This window comes from Simochromis diagramma, unplaced genomic scaffold (genome assembly GCF_900408965.1).
Source record: "Simochromis diagramma unplaced genomic scaffold, fSimDia1.1 OVJJ01000514.1, whole genome shotgun sequence".
In the NCBI taxonomy this organism is placed as follows: domain Eukaryota; kingdom Metazoa; phylum Chordata; class Actinopteri; order Cichliformes; family Cichlidae; genus Simochromis; species Simochromis diagramma.
In genome coordinates this window covers 1755558-1772609 of record NW_024387346.1, presented here as the reverse complement: position 1 = coordinate 1772609, position 17052 = coordinate 1755558, and the positions used below count along the sequence as shown (strand labels likewise).

General features: G+C 39.6%; 1 protein-coding gene across 6 annotated transcripts in view; it reads left to right on the top strand.

Moving 5' to 3' along the window:
• Positions 1-17052, top strand: part of LOC120718371 (diacylglycerol kinase beta) — a 159347-nt gene that overhangs the window by 64964 nt on the left and 77331 nt on the right. For all 6 annotated transcript variants that reach the window (XM_040006895.1, XM_040006892.1, XM_040006893.1 and 3 more), the window contains 7 exons: positions 444-561; positions 1001-1089; positions 2558-2674; positions 3783-3881; positions 6187-6297; positions 6390-6463; positions 10128-10202. In XM_040006895.1, coding sequence (XP_039862829.1) covers positions 444-561; positions 1001-1089; positions 2558-2674; positions 3783-3881; positions 6187-6297; positions 6390-6463; positions 10128-10202 — 683 coding nt within the window. The remainder of the gene's footprint in view (positions 1-443; positions 562-1000; positions 1090-2557; positions 2675-3782; positions 3882-6186; positions 6298-6389; positions 6464-10127; positions 10203-17052) is intronic.

Sequence of the window (17052 nt, the reverse complement as noted above, 5' to 3'; positions counted from 1 at the left end):
CAAGCCTGACTGCTAATCGCTGCCTTTGTTAAGATCAAATAAATGTAACCACCATAAAAGTTATTCCGAAAGGATGCATTTTCCATAAAGAACAGCAACATTTTTTTGCTCCAGGCTGTTAACGTGTTTTTTTAAGATGCACGTTGGGCATTTTTATATAGGGATTGCACAGAGACTGACTCTCTTTTGGAGCCAGCCTGAAGAGGTCTTTAGAAGATTTGCAGTTTTTGCTACTTCCACACTGGCTTCATTTTTCAGACATGGCCTTTTTCTTTCCCGGTTTTTCTTACAGGAGTATGTATAGATGCTAAATCAGTTATTCAGGAGAGAAAACATGCTGTATATCACTGAAATTAAGTGTTGCTCGAGTTTAGTTGGGATGGTCCCGTTAGGAGAATGAATCGTGTCCTATTTTAATTTTCACTCTTGTTGTGTTGTCCTAGAATGTGCAGGAAGATGGGCAGCATGTTTGGCGTCTCAAGCACTTCAACAAACCAGCCTACTGTAACTACTGCCATACCATGCTGCTCGGAGTGCGCAAACAGGGCCTCTGCTGCTCCTGTGAGTCTCTGCACCTTCCAACGTCTCCTTGTTGGTCTTTCTGTCACTATGTCTTTGTCTGCTCTGTCTTCTGTTCCCTACAGCAGACTGAAATTTAGGCCGTTTATCGTGCCTGAGTGTGTCTGAGTCAGTGTTGTTTTCGATTAAAAGTCCTCACAGGCAGCATTAAAAACGCATTAATGATGCCATTATGTGTAATTTCATTATTGAATTCTCCCATGTAGGAACCGCTTCTGAAGGGCTGATGTTATTGTCACTGTTGATTGCAAGCACTTATAGATTGAAATGATCTTCAGTGTAATTAACTTCTTATTAAATTCCCTGCCAGTCATGTTTTCAGTTGGAGTTACTGGACAAGACAAATAGGTTTAAGAAAGATTGTTTAACAATTCTGCAGCTTGTTTATGATATAAAGTAATTTTACCCTTGTTTTTTTCAGTATGCAAATACACAGTACATGAACGCTGTGTGTCCAAAGACATCGCTGCCTGCATCAGCACCTACGCCAAGTCACGCAGACACACCAACGTAAGTACAATCAAAGGGTTCATTCTGCACACAGTGTTGCTGCTGGGTAATGAGACGGGAATACCGAGCAGCCTGTTGAGCAGATTCCTGCTGGCTCGTGGTCTCTTTTAAAAGAGCAGCGAGGATCATGGGATTGCCTTTGAGGTCATGTAAGGTTCTCTGTGTTTTAGCACTGACACGCTGAAGCAGTTGAGAATGATTACACTGACTCGGGTCACATGTTGATTATGCTTTGTAGAGCACATTTCCTTCCTTTTGGACTTATTAGAGCTTCATTGTAGCCTCAAGCAAAGTCTCTCTCTAATTATTAACTTAATATATTGGATTACCGATGAACTGTTTTGGTAATCTGTTTTTTACTTCCACTGTGAGCGCGTATTTTGTTTTCTCCATTTCAAAACTTTTGAACTGGAAAGGACTTTTCAGATCTGACATCTCTGAAATTGTTTGGCAAACCTCTGCTGACCATTGCTTCTACGAAACTCTGCCTCTCTAAGATGTTCTTTTTCTACCTGTTTGTGTTAACCTAATTCACTGCATACTGTTCCTCCAGTTGTTTCTTTTTAGTGCAACCTACTAATCCAGCTTTTTCTAATTTACGCAATTTCCTTAGAGATTATTAAAGTATTCTGATTCTAATTTTCTTCGACCCAATGAGAGTTCTCTTGAGAAACATTGTTGTTCAAATTGAGTTTTTAATGGCATGAATTTTTTTTTTTAATTAAATGAATTAACTTTTTCTTTAAATTGTACATTTTCTGGGTTTAAACATTTGATATGTTGTCAGTGCTCTGTTGTGAATAGAAATAATGAAATGAAATAAATAAAATGAAATTTGCAAAAATTGATAATAGCTTTTACAAGATTAAAAAAAATATCTTACTTCATATCATACTCACCTTATAGGACTTCAGTGACTGTATAATTTTGTGCGACTCATTTCCTCACATCTCTACAGCAGAGATGACTAATAGAACAGCAATAAGCACATGAATGGGAAATATAATTGACTGAAGTGCTTTGAAAAAAAATCTACAGATAGATACTGAATAGCAAACGTGACTATTAGTGGCAACTGTAAAACCGCTGTTATCAGAGCTTTGCTGAGGTAACAAAACAAGTTTGTAATATGTGCAACAAGGTTTCAGCAAAATTCTTGAGGCTAGCAGAGATGCTTTTGCCTTTTAGCTTAGAAAATGTGCCTCATCTGTTAGTGTTATTACTGTTGCTCTATTCATGCATGTTTTCTCTTTAGATAAGCAGTGCTGGGGAGTACCAGCATTTCATAGCTGCTTTACATTTACTAGATTTTGAAACCAGTTCTGCAATATTTTTAAAAGGTGTTCAGCAATATTTGTGAAATAAAATATGAATGAATTTGAACTAACAGCATGCACCATTGAATACAAAATTGAAAAGCATTAAATACTTGAATAAAAAATGTCCCGTTCTCCTGTTGTTTCTCTAGGCTATGCAGCATGTATGGATGGAGGGTAACTCTCCTACCAAGTGCGACCGCTGTCACAGAAGCATCAAATGTTACCAGGGCCTCACTGGCCTGCACTGCGTCTGGTGTCAGATCACTGTGAGTCGCTGCCTTATATAAACTCAGATGAACTATTACCAGGAAACATTAATCTCTAGAAGTACACAGCAGTGTCAACACTGCCATACAGAGGAAGACAGCAGTAGATATAGACAAAGATGAAGACGAGGGAAAGGCTGCTTAACTAAAGTGAAAGCAAAGTAAGCTCTAAAGCCTTAAGAACATGGATGACAGTTCCTTAAATAGAAAAAAATCTGAAGAACATAATTCAATTAAAGAAACGTTTGCACAGCCTAAATAGATATTTTAAGCCAGGTTAGATAGTTTTAAGTGTTTGTGTTACTGTTGTTCTCTATTCCCTGTTCCTTTATAAAACAGTTTTTTGCTAATTTTTTATGTGTTTGTGCAAATTTATTGTCTGACTTGCAAAAAGCTAGCAAGAGAAAGGTGGTATTTAAGGCTATTTTTACCTTCACTTGGTGTACTTAATAATCATAATCATATATATTTTATTACCAGATGATAATTATTGATTGATCAGTCACTCTAATAGTGTAACTGGAGATGCATATGTATACAGGTATCTATATACTGATGGGAGTTTTATCCATAATAACATAAAGCTAAATATTAGTATAGTGTTATTAAAAGCAGTAATTATTTTAGCAGTGAAACTAATTAAAGTATCTGAAGTACAGCTTGTACTGAGTAACCCCACGTACATTACTTCTCTTAGTATATACCTAATCCTTCTGCAAACTACTATCAGACAAACCACAACATAGCTGAAACTGTAATGTCTCCATAATGTGATACATGAATACACAGACCTTCATATATATTTTACTTGTCATTGCACTTCAGATCCTCTAGGTGTCAATGCTGACTTTGAATTTTCATGACTATCAAAAACCCACAGCCAAAGCTCTCACAAATCTCTTGTATCAGTATTAAAGACATCTTGCTCAGAAATACAAAGTGATAGCTTATTGATTGGTCCTATATGACCTGTCAAACAGTCAATACAGCCCATTAGTGAATGCCCTCAGAAGAATAGCTTTTCGTACTGGTAGTGTTTAACAGACTCAGTCTCACAGATGGATGACGCCCACAGTTCTTATGTTTCTGGCTTTCCTCTCTGTTGTAGCTCCATAATAAGTGTGCATCTAATGTGAAGCCAGAGTGTGATGGAGGAGCCTTGAGGGACCACACTCTGTTGCCCTCGTACATCTGCCCTGTCGTCTTGGTAAGAATGCATTCCTCTGTACGAGAGCGTGCATACAGCAAAAACTCAAATAGTTTTAATTCACCAGTTTAATATTTATTGGACTCTTCAAAAATCAATTTAACAAAAAATATGTGGTCAGAGTTTAGAAGTTTGGAGAAGTTGCTGCAGTTCTGTAGGTAAAAACAGACCTACTCCATAAGGGTGAGATCAAGCATTTGATCAAACATTTGATCAAACATTTGCGGGTGGCTGTTGCTCAGGAGGAAGAGCGGGTCACTTACTGATCGGAAGGTTTGTGGTTCGATCCTTGGCACCTCCAGTCTGTATGCCAAGTATCCTTGGGCAAGATACTAACCCCAAGTTTCTCTCCGATGCATCCATCGGAGTGTGAATGTCATTAGAAAAGCTCAGTTTAGAGTCAGCACTTGTGAGAATGGGTGTGATTGGGTGTTGTATACAGCACTTTCAGTGCTCCAGGAGAGTAGAAAAGCGCTATATAAGAATCAGTCCATTTGACGTGCAGCTACAGAGTACATTTAAGGAAAACTCTGTGATGCATTCATTTACCTCATTTGGTCAGGTATCAGTTTATCAATTCATAACTTTTAGGTATTTATTTTCCTGTTGATATTGTGTCTCTCGCTCTTAAAGTGAAACTACCTTAAAAATGAGAGATTTACCTTTATGTAATCACCCATTTACAGACATAAACTCTCTCTAAATACAAGTAGTTAGATGTAATGTCACCACAGTGATGTCACCCATTGTGACATTCCCCGTTCTAGTTTTGAAAGGTTACTGCACATCCACTGGTATCCCGACACCAGACAGGAGGCAAGTGTGACAGGAATAATGAGTTAATGCTGACATAATGCACGGCCATTATACATTTGCTATGTATGGCTATGCAACTATTTCATGTTCTGTCTGAAATGACTGAATGTTTCCTAAAAACCTCCCTGTGGAGGTTCTGGAAGGTTAATCAAAGGAAGTCAGTGTTAAACGTGACAAATCGTTATTTATAAAACTTCCTTTTGTCACCACATGGCCGAGTTACAACCTCCAAACACGTTCGTCTTTTTCACAATCAGTAAATATTATTAAAAGCAATGATTGTTTTAGTGGTGAAAACAATTATTGGAGTATTTTTATGCTCCTCACTTTTTAATTTCTCACACAAATCCATAAGTGACAAACTGATACATATCAAGCTTGAGTGCCAGAGCACTTTCTGGAATCTGCTGAAGCCACTCTTCCAGTTTCAGGGTTAAAGCTTCTAATGATCACCACATCTATCACATCGGTAAACATCTGCTCCTGTCAGCCACCTACTTGTTTGTCCAGCAACTGCTTGTCTGGAGCTCAAAGTCCTACAGCACCTTAGCCCTGATGTTCCCAACTACCTTTGGTGGTGTCTCCTATCAGGAGTTGGGGACTTCTAGTCCCCATGTGGCACAGATATTCACGCACACTATCTCAGCCGCTTGGTCGCACCTTTCAGTGTACACTACCCCAGCTTGAATCTTAGGTCCTCGAGAGCATCTGCAGTTTGTGCCCTGACTGTATGATAGACTCCTGCATCTGTGAATCTGGTGCTGAGGGCCAGTTCTTATAAGAACAGGAAAGAACAGAGGCTCTGAATATATTCTGCCATGATCAGAGCCTCTGTTCTTTCCTTTACTTCGGTTCTTTTCGTGCCACTGGTAGAATTTCTTGATGTCATCTTTTTCCTCTGTCTGTTGATGGTACATCCCATGCAGAGGCTTGGTCTTCCATCATAGTTCTTTCTTCCTTTTCCTTATCACCATCTGTCTTTAGCTGTCTGAGGCACTCTTGGAGCAGCTCATCTTTGGGGGCTATCGTCCTGCTGTATTCATAGGTGCTTATTTTTTGCTGCTGAGTTGTGACTGACACTCAATAATCTTCGCCCTCCTACTGTCTGTTGCTCATAGAGCCTCAGGGTGCTGGACTTCAGCTGGAGACCTGTACATTCTGAGGAGTTGTTGCATCTCGACATAAGGAGCATCTGTCTCCTGTGGACAGTTTATTATTCCAGTATGGTATCTGATGACTGTTCTGTGAATGGCATGCCTTGATTGGAATCAGAATCCTGTGCTATTATTCCAAAGACACTAATGTTGCCACTGCGCTATCCAGCTGCTTTTTCATGGACTTGGACATTTAATTTGTATTTTGTTTTTAGTTTTTTTAGAGACAGGTCGTACAGACTAGGTTAGGTACATTTGTCATTTTACAACTAAAATTTAATTTAATTTAATGAATGTGACCTGTACACAGTCAATCACTTCACCTTCATTCTCAGGACCGTCATTCTGGGGTGAAGCGAGGGGAGGGGGAATCACCTCCCAGCACCAGCCCTGATGACACCAATCAGACTTTTAAATTCTCCCCAGGAGATGGACAAGCACTCCAGGTATGCTGGCCGCTCACTCTGCACCTGTCATTTCTGCATGGTGTAAATAAAGCTGGTTAGCAGCTACCTGAATCTGTCCTTCCTCTATCCAGATAACCCCGCTTCCAGGCACTCACCCGCTCCTGGTTTTGGTCAATCCCAAGAGTGGAGGGAGACAGGGGGAGCGGTAAGTTACACTCACCCACAGGCCGACTCTCGCTTACCTCTTTGATTTATTAGACAGAGGTTATAAATCTCATTTGACATTTGAGATAAATAGTTAATATTTCATTAATCAAACATAAATTCATTATCATTATTCTTTTATTAAATGGAGTAAAATCTGAGGTATGTAATAGTCAGTTATTCCATTTAAAAACTAAACACTAAACAGAAATGAATCTGTCCCCTGCTGTGGCAAAAAGGACCCAAATGCAAGACTCGCAGACAAAGCAAAGTAAATTTCAAAAAATTTTAAGCACACAAAGTAACAAACGCAGACACTCTAGGACTGAAGGGAGACTGAAGCAGAAATCAAGAAATCAATCAAAATGATGAGACAGGTGGAAGTAAAACTGAAGAAAAAGCTCAAAAGACGGCAGAGGCATAAACAGGCATATACATGAATTCAATTACATTAATGCAACAAACATGCTCAGTAATTGCCAAACACATAAATGCCAACACTCGAGGAAGCTGGAGGTTAAAATTCCCGAGGAAATGCTTTAACAATGATCTGTATAAATAAAATGAGACGAGTGAAAAGTTACTTCATTAACACCAGTTTTCTTTGTTTTTCTTTAAACTAAGTTTATGACATACCTCTAAAGAAAACATCTGGCCCACGAGTTATCAGCTATAGTGACTAACTTGGCTTTCCTATAACACACAAGCACCTACCCACAGTGCATTTACTGCTCATAGCTTAGAGGGCTCTGTTAAATCAACCCCATCATTGAACAAGACAAAAGTGTACCACACCTGGTGCATGGACGTTTGTTACCTAAGCACCTCCCACTAATAATCCTGCTATTCTCAGGTCTATTCTCACTGTTCTTCTAGCAACCTGGGAATTCCATTATACTGAACTGAGACACAAAGAAGTAAATACAAAACAATGCACAAAATGTAAATCATCAACGTGTAGTGGATAATTGCAAATAGGACAGTAATTTTAGGTTCTTATCCATACACTTCTGGTTGGGAGGTTTATTCTGCTGTCATATGTTATATTATAGTGTTTCATGTTCGCATTAAACATGTCCAGAGTTTCACATAATGAAAGAATAAGGGGACAGTTGTCTCAAAGAAGCTAAAACAGCTTGTTTCAGACACTACATGAATCATGGGGTCTCCCCCTAAAACTTTGATGTTTTATGATGTTTCTATTGCAACATGATGACGTCCGGCTGTTAAGGCATAATTGTGATGTTGTAGGGTGTTAGACTGAGAAAATAAATAATGTGATTTACAACTCTGTCCTTATGATATATTATTTGATATAGTTTCTTGGAATCTTTCTTTCAAGGTGAACCAACCCAAATTCTCATGTCCCTAAAGGCCTAATGTATTGTTACGAAGTTTGAAGACGATCAACCTTGACCGACCTTGGCCCCATTTTCACCTAGATATGATTAGCTTGAGGTGTTTTTGGTATCTACTGTCAGGCAAAGTTTGAAAATTATATTTTGAAAACTGTGGACAGCAGGCTGCTATCAAACAGACAGAACCGATTACATACTCCCTCCCTTCGGGGGAGAAAAGGAACTACTCTAGCATTATCTAATCTGGAAAAGATGACAAGAAGAAGAAGGACAAGAAGGACCCCTTTATTTGCATACTAAATACAACATGGATCTGGTGGCCTCATATGCATGGACAAATTAGTTACACTCAAAGACTCCCGAGTTGAAATCCATAGAATGATTCCTCAAGAGCAAAATGGTAAAAAAAAAAAAAAAAAAATAGAACTTCTAGGAGGAAAAAAGGCTTTTTAAAACTTTACTTTGGGGCAAAGTCAGCTAACCTCTTCAGCATTCCTCTTTTTTTTTTCTTTCAATTGGAATTGGCCGAGATAGGTCCCAGCCTACAGTGACCCTGAATTAGATAAGCAGTTAAGACGAATGTGATTTGACTGGTGATTCTATGCATCCTTTCTATGTCCCACATCCAATGAAATGAAAGCTAATTTACAGAAAAATAGGTGCCCAGAGGCATTAGCAGGATGCTGAGACTAAAATCAGCTTTGATTCAAGCTTTTTTGGAGCCATTATGAGAAAATGACAGTATTTTTACTTGTGCCAAAGAGGGCGCCAACATTTCTTCACCTCCCTGCCAACGCTCTGAATGCTGTCATTTAAAGAGGAAGAGATACAAGCTTTAAATTCATGTCTCCATTGTCTCATTGTACCCCACCTAACTCACAAAAGCCTGTGGCTCTCCCCCAGTTTGATACATTACCATAGCAACGCACTCTTTTGTTACAATTAGAAAGGAAATTATTATCTATTAATAGAACAAATAAACAGTTTAAGCAGGAAACCAGAGACAGAGGCTGCTATTTATGTCTGAGTTCAGTTTCATCTTTAATATGAGTGATGACTGCAAGCGCTGCACGAGTTGTAAAAGCTTCTCTTCTACCCAGAGACGTGTCAACAGATAGGATAGAGAGCTTAGGCACTTATTCACTACCTGATATAAATATACTGGTACACTCAGTAGAAGGATATTAGAAGCCTGTAAAACTGGTTTTACGGCACACATGAACATGTTGGCGAAGGCTTTAATGAACACTTTACGTAACATCCACGAGGTTGCATGAAGCTGCCTTGTCAATGAGCAGCTCACTGAAAACGCTTGTGAACGCAAAAAGATGACTGTCCAAATGAAGGGCATGCAAAAAAACCCTGTACCTTTCCTGCAGAACATGGGACACTGATTCAGAGCAATCAGATGTGTGTGGAGGTTGCAGAAGTCGTATAACATTCTAAGTTAAATACATGTTGTCATGACTTTTATATTTGTATACCATTACATAAAAGTGAAAACTTGAGATCTTCATATCATACACATTTGTTGACAAACGAATGATGTGCATGCATTTTGTAACTCTAAAAACCTATGAAAGATTCTTATGAAAAACAGTAAATATATATATATATATATGAATGCAGCTGTCCCAGCAGAGTTATACTCGACTAAGCTACCCTAAGGCAAAAAGTTTACACTCATTAGGGAAACGTGGTGATTTTGTGGCAACATCATGCAGTTCATTTACATTTTTATTCATTTAGAACAACCACAGTGAGTGAGCACATGGCAACAGTGGGAAGGAATAACATTATTTTAAATAAGAAGACCATAGAAGACCACCTACAACAAACATGACAAAATACAAACTACAGGAAAGACGAGACAGACGTTAATGACGTGTAGCAGTGCATATAAACACATGGGGAATGAGAAGACGAAAGCCAGTAAAAAAATCTGAAGACCAACGGCCCGATTGGTTTCACACGCCAGACCATGTGCGCAATTTCTAAATGTGGTAATCGGGCTTATGGGCCTGATCATTGATGGTTTTCAATTAATTCGTAGGGCATGAGAATTTATGAAAGAACCAAGCTGATAAAATGTCTTTAGGTAGTCTTTGTGTTTGTTTTGCTGTTCAAAATCTGGTATCCCTGACAGATTGCATCCACAAATTTATAGACCAGTCCAGCAGCACGTGGCACACCGCAGACCTGCAAAATTCTTGTATTTCATAATCTGTGTAATTTGAGCACTCATATAAGCCTGGTGTGTAATTACCATATTAACACTATAAACTGTCCTCCTTCTTTCCTCTTCAGGGTACTTAGGAAGTTCAGGTACCTGCTAAACCCGAGGCAGGTGTACAGTCTGGATCAAGGAGGGCCGATGGTAGGGTAAGTCTGCTGTGTTCATCTCTCTTTCCTTTGCAGTGGTAGTGGCTAGGTGAAGTTGCAGTAAATTGTGAACCCTTAATGACTTAAAAAATGAGCTGACTCAAGTTCTAAGATAAAGACTACCCAATTAAATAAAACAAAGACACTACGTGGGATGTTAATTTATTGAGGAGAAGTATGCTGTATTACATGTGTGTGAGGGAAAAACCATGTGAACCTTTGGGTGACCCCTTTTCTATTGAGATTATTTTCATAGACAGACATTTTCCTCTGGTACAATTTGGAATTAATTGTTCTGCACATGATGACAAGCTGTCCTGGCACAGGTGGCAGCAAACACAAACCATGATACTACCACCACCGTGTTTCACAGATGGAATAAGGTGCTGATACTGGATTACAGTTTTTTTTTTTCTTGTCCCAAACAGAATATCATTCATTTTAACCAGAAAGTTTTTTGTTTTTGTTTTATTCATGAATTTCCTAGTTTCCTGGGGCTATACTATTTGGAATTAACATGTTCCCCTTGTGCTTGTGTGGATTTTGTGCATGACAAGCAAGTCAGGTTAATTGGGGATTCTAAGCTATGTGAGAATGTGAGGCTGTCTGTCTCACAGTGTTAGCCCTGTGATGGGCTCTCAACATTATGCCCCATGTCAGAAAGGATATGCTTTAGTGCCTAAAACCAGCACCAGCCCATTAGAGCATACCAACAAAAGAGAAACAATTAAACTCCTATTTTTTCAGCCGATATGATAGTTTGAACTAAAGCTAGTAGTATCCTCTGTTTTTGGGCTGAGTCAGGAGTTTATATTTCAGGATAAAAAGAGCATCATGAATATGAAATAGAAACATAAATTGTTCAGTCAGAGCGCTGTGCTGGGAGACCACCTCCTCCTGTCATGTTAGACTAACCTGCTGGAGGTCAGTGAAGGGGAATGGGGACACTGCGTTACTGCCGCGCTGTGCATTTGACCTCTTGACACTCACATGCGTTCCTGCATACGTCAGAGCTGAGCACAACTTGTACTTTGAAATGAATTCTGTTGGGCCCCCTTGTTCATTGGAAGAAGAAAAAAAATGCCCCTTAAACAGCAGCACAAGGGCCATGAATGCTTTACCTTGAAGGTGAAGTGACTTCACCATCCTTTCACATCCATTTGTATGAGGCTCTCTGCTCCCTTTTCTGTTACTGTCTCTGCCTCTCTCTCAGTCACGACAAGCAAAGTTGCTGCCCTCGAGAGCCCATTGTAAGAAAAGAGACCCGATGACGCACACGGGTCTTTGGGGAGAATGCTGTAGATGGTACACGCTGCATCAAACACAGACACTGTGATACACTGATGTGATGCTGGACTCTAGAAAAGATATCAAAACGCTGATCTGGTTCTTGTTTTGTAGTATCTGTACTGTCAGTATACACTGTAGCTTACAGTTTAGTACTGCAACGTTCTGAACTAATCAGAGATTTTATTGAATAAAAGTATCTTCAAATGGTTGATTCAAAGGCATTACATCAGTTTTGTTTGCCACTGCATTTTCAAAATAAGATATGGACAAGACATATAATTGCTACACATGACACAAACAAAAAAAGAAAGCCCCAGTGCCTGTCTGCACAGCCATGGCAATGCTGGGGGGGGTTCATGTTTTTTTGAAGGAAAGGAAGTGACCATATTATGAAATAACTGGGCTGCTAGGTTATTAGCCAATGCTAGCAAAGCTAGTTGGTAAGGTGCATCCACAAACTCTGAAGGTACAGCACACAGAGTAGCGGTTTTTGATACGGGCGACACGGGCGGTTGCCCGGGGTGGCATCGTGGTGGGGGGCGGCATCACGTGCATCAGCAAAAAAAAAAAAAAAAAAAAAAAAAAATTGCTCTTACTCATGCTGCCCCGACACCAGCCAGCACATATTGGGAACGGCATAGGCACCGATCGGCTTTCTATCGCCCATTTGCTGGGCGTAAGGGCGCCCTTCGTTTGTGAGGTGCGCCTGCTTCTTGTTGCACAGGGAGGAGAGGGCGGGGGGATTCTCTGACTGGCTGGAGCTCGCAAAATAAAATAAAATAAAAACAAAACAACAAACACAAAAACACCAGACGTTATGATACAGACTTATAATTTGCACCGGTGTTTTTTCGAAATCCTGTACGCGAAAAGTGAGCGCGAGAGCCCTCGGTGCGCCTGCTTGCTGCCAAAGTCAAAGTAAACTTTATTGTCATCTCCGCTACATACAGTCCAGTATATAGAGAGACGAGACGACGAGGCTCCAGTTACAGCAGTGCAAGAAAACAAACAATAAATATAAGAACAGTAAGAAAATAAACATACACTTTAGGACTCGGGGTAAAGGGATCAATAACAATTTGAAATTTGAAATTTACAGTTTGATGATTTAAAGTCTCACACACAACCCGTCGAAAGGGGAGGGGCCGGCTGCTTCCAAATAGAGCACATTTCATTCATAATGCTGTAAATCCAAACCCATCATGTATTCATGATTTGAATCCTGGGTTGTGCGAAATCCCAGAAATGCACCTTAGACAAAGTGAATCTGTGAACTGAGGTGTAGGTGTGTTAGGTCATGTTGTGGTGATCCTCGAGTTGGGGGACTTATGTTCATACTGGAGTGCAAAATTAAAACCGATGGAAGATGGACAAGAAAAGTTCGAAGCCATCAGGTGCTCAGTTTAGAAAAAATAGAAAAGAAACGAGCAAAAGATACAGGTAAGCAGATGTCATTGGATAATGGCAGGTCATCCTGAAACAATCAGAATCAGAATACTTTATTTATCCCTAAGAAAATTATGTGGGTTACAGTTGCTCCAAGAAGAAATGGTAAAAATAGCAACAGTAACAGACTAAACTCCAAACAATACATTATGCTACAGATTTTAATATTAATTAGTCAGTGTCAATTGTTGATTCGTCCTGTTCTCATTGTATGATGTACTATGATGGCCGTTTGCATACTATGCATACTCTCTCCCTATTCATATGTGTGTGTGTGTGTGTGTGTGTGTGCGTGTGTGTGTTTCCCTTGTAAAATTCAGTATGGCTCCGGCAACAGTTTTATGTTAATGTACAATCCTTAATATGTTTTATGTGTGTGTGTGTGTGTGTGGCCTCTGTAAAATTTGGTGTTTTAACTTTGGAGCCAGCCTCAAGTGGCCATTAGAGGAACTGCAGGTTTTGCAGGTGGCTTAATTTTTCAGCCCCTGAGGTTTGGTTTTTTTCCCAGGATAATTCTTTATTAACTTGGTCTGTTGTCTGGGTCACACAAGAGGACATCATATTTATAAGACTGTACCATATAATTGCTCCCAAAAGCACCAACTAAACATGGTTAAGAGCACCAGTTCAGCGGCTCAAATTGGTGGTGAAGAGACAAATATCTCCTGCTGTCAGCAGAATTAATAATATGTAAACAGGCGCCTTGTCAAATGTTCCAACATAGTTATGGAGAGTGAAATTAGCTATATGTATAAATTATCTGTATTTCTTTGTACCAGACTGTAAACATGCCTTTATGTTGTTAAATTTAGCCTTTTAACAGCAGTGTATTTTATACTGTATATAAAAGATGGATTTGGCATCACATTATCCATTGTTTTAGACTCATTTTGAAGCCTAAGCATCAGTGTTTTGGCCACCAGCATGTTGGTTATAGGGAGCCTGAAGTGACCATATTCAGACTAAAGGGTTGATTACTAACTAATCAGTGGTCGCATGCTTAGTTAGCAAGCTGCATTCATAAACTGTATAAGTATTAAGCACAGACACATATGGCAATAGACATTTTGCCCTTTCAGGGCCCCTGTATTGAGTTTCTATCTGCAAACTGACTTGGGCTTGCTCAAAGAAAACCTGCTGGGCCCAGTCTAAACTGGAAATGGTCTGGGCCCTGTACGGTTCCTTCCACTGATATTATGATATATTATAATATTTGCAGTCTGTGGCTAAGAACATTGCCTTGTAAGTTCCACTTACAGTAATTATGTAACTTTTAATAACAAACTCCTCTGCCTGCTCAACTCAGCCTCAGTCCTTTTTCCTCAGTGCAGGGATCTGTCTTAAATGAGGTCATATGACTGTCCTGTGCAGCGGGAGATCTGTGCCGATGCTGCTAAAAGGGTGAAAGAGGCCCTACATTGAAAATAAACACATGCATACAAATAAACACACAGGGTCTGTTGTCACATAGAGGGTTAACTCACTGCCAGCTGAACTCCACAACTGTTACCATGGGCTCCTTAGCAACACTCACAGCAGGCATTGAAATGAGGGGGTAGATTTCTCTGAGTGATGTGTTTAGGGAACGCGATTAGCTTGCTGTACTTACATTTCATGTCATTGCACATAATATGTCAACCTCCATGTATTATTTGTTGATGCACCAGCTTCCTTTAAGACATCATGCATAAATCAAACGGAAGATTTTAAATAGGTTTTGGTTAGATGTGAATGCATATTGGTGTTGTTTCTCTATATAGCCCTTAGGGGGTGCTGTTTGCCTTGTGGCTTCTGTGCCTTGTTATAAGGTCTAGAAATAAACATACCACCTACTTTGATTCTGGGGAGGCAGTAACATAAGGGTAAGGCAGGCAGGTTGGTTGTTTCAGGTACCAGAGAGGCATGAAATCTAATCCAGAAGGAACAGCTGGATTATAGATCCATTAGTAGGAAGAGTTGCCAGGTGCCAAAACACAACAGGGCACAACAGCTTATATATTCCGAGGTTCTCTCTATGTTATTGGCTGTTGGTACCCCTGTTGTGTTGGCAGGCTCCTTCCATTCTTGAGAATGCAGGAGCTTTTTCATTTTCTACATAGACCAAAAGTCAAAACCAATTTCCCTAGCCTCTCATTAGGATTCAGCCCCAAACCTGTTTGTTTCTACTGAAATAATGAAATAAAAAAATAAGCTCTATGGGAAAAATGCACTGAGCCACTGTGACATCACAGTTAATGGAGTCCTGTTGTGAAGGCTTGAGATTAGTTGATTATAAGTTGCAAAGTAAATATATTGACTACAAGACCTGAAACTATCTGTCACTTGGATGCCAGCCGGAATAGGCTTCAGTCCCCCCCAAAAATATGAATTGGACAAGTGGTGTAGATGGATGGTTGGAAATAGATGAAGGGAAAACAGGGCCATTTGTCTATATATTACTATACAACCAGGCTTCTTTTTAGTAAATTGTTGTTTGTAGGTGTTTTTAAAAACAGCAGAGTGTAGTTATATTGTGGATTTGATATACTGACCCAGCTGTCATAGCTAATGATAGGCCAATCCTTTTATCTTACTTCCCTTTATACAACCATATAAAAGTAGTGGTAAAACAGCTAACTGATCATCTGCAGAGGAATGGCTTATTTCAGTCAGGTTTCAGAGCTCAGCACAGCACAGAAACAGCTTTAGTGAAGGTTACAAATGATCTTCTTATGGCCTCTGACAGTGGACTCATCTCTGTGCTTGTCCTGCTAGACCTCAGTGAAGCGTTCAATACTGTTGACCATAATATTCTATTAGAGCGATTAGAGCACGCTGTAGGTATTACAGGTACTGCACTGCAGTGGTTTGTATCATATCTATCTAATAGACTCCAATTTGTGCATGTAAATGGAGAGTCCTCTTCACACACTGAGGTTAATTATGGAGTTCCACAGGGTTCAGTGCTAGGACCAATTCTGTTTACATTATACATGCTTCCCTTTGGCAGTATTATTGGAAGACATAGCATACATTTTCACTGCTATGCAGATGACACCCAACTCTATCTGTCCACGAAGCCAGATAACACACACCAATTAGTTAAACTGCAGGAATGTCTTAAAGACATAAAGACCTGGATGGCTGCTAACCTTTCTGCTTCTAAATTCAGATCAAACTGAGGTTATTGGATGACATTACCTTGGCCTCCAGTAACACTGTGAGGAACCTTGGAGTCATTTTTGACCAGGACATGTCCTTCAATGCACATATTAAACAAATATGTAAAACTGCGTTCTTCCATTTGCACAATATCTCTAAAATTAGAAACATTCTGTCTCAGAGAGAGGCTGAAAAAAAGAGTTCATGCATTCATTACTTCTAGGCTGGGCTACTGTAATTCATTGTTATTAGGATGTCCTAAAATTCCCTGAAAAGCCTTCAGTTAATCCAAAATGCTGCTGCAAGAGTCCTGACAGGGACTAGAAAGAGAGAGCAGTTTTCTCCTGTATTGGCTTCTCTTTATTGTTCTTCTGTTAAATCCAGAATTGAATTTAAAGTTCTTCTCATTAAATACAAGGTCTTAAATAATCAGTCCCCATCTTATCTTAATGACCTTATTGTACCATATCACCCTGTTAGAGCACTTCACTCTCACACTGCAGGCTTACTTGTTGTTCCTAGAGTATTTAAAAGTAGAATGGGAGGCAGAGCCTTTTAGCTTCCATGCCCCTCTTCTGTGGAACCAGCTCCCAGTTTGGATTCAGCAGACAGACACGATCTCTACTTTTAAGATTAGGCTTAAAACCAGTAGCAGAAAATGGGTTTCTTCCTGTTAAAAGGGAGTTTTTCCCTCCGACTGTCACCAAAGCACTTGCTCACAAGGGGTGATAAGATTGTTAGGGCTTTCTCAGTTTTCTTTGTCTGTATGGTTTTTACCTTACAATATAAAGCACCTTGAGACAACCGGTGTTGTGATTTGGCACAAAATAAATGAACAGAACTTTTCACGGGATTCTCTGGCAATAAAATAAAGAACGTGACAATACTGTGGGGTAAGCATTTCATTGTCAATACTGCCTGTAAATAGTCAGGTGTTTCTTCTGTAACACTGCACAGCTGGAGAGTTTTCTAT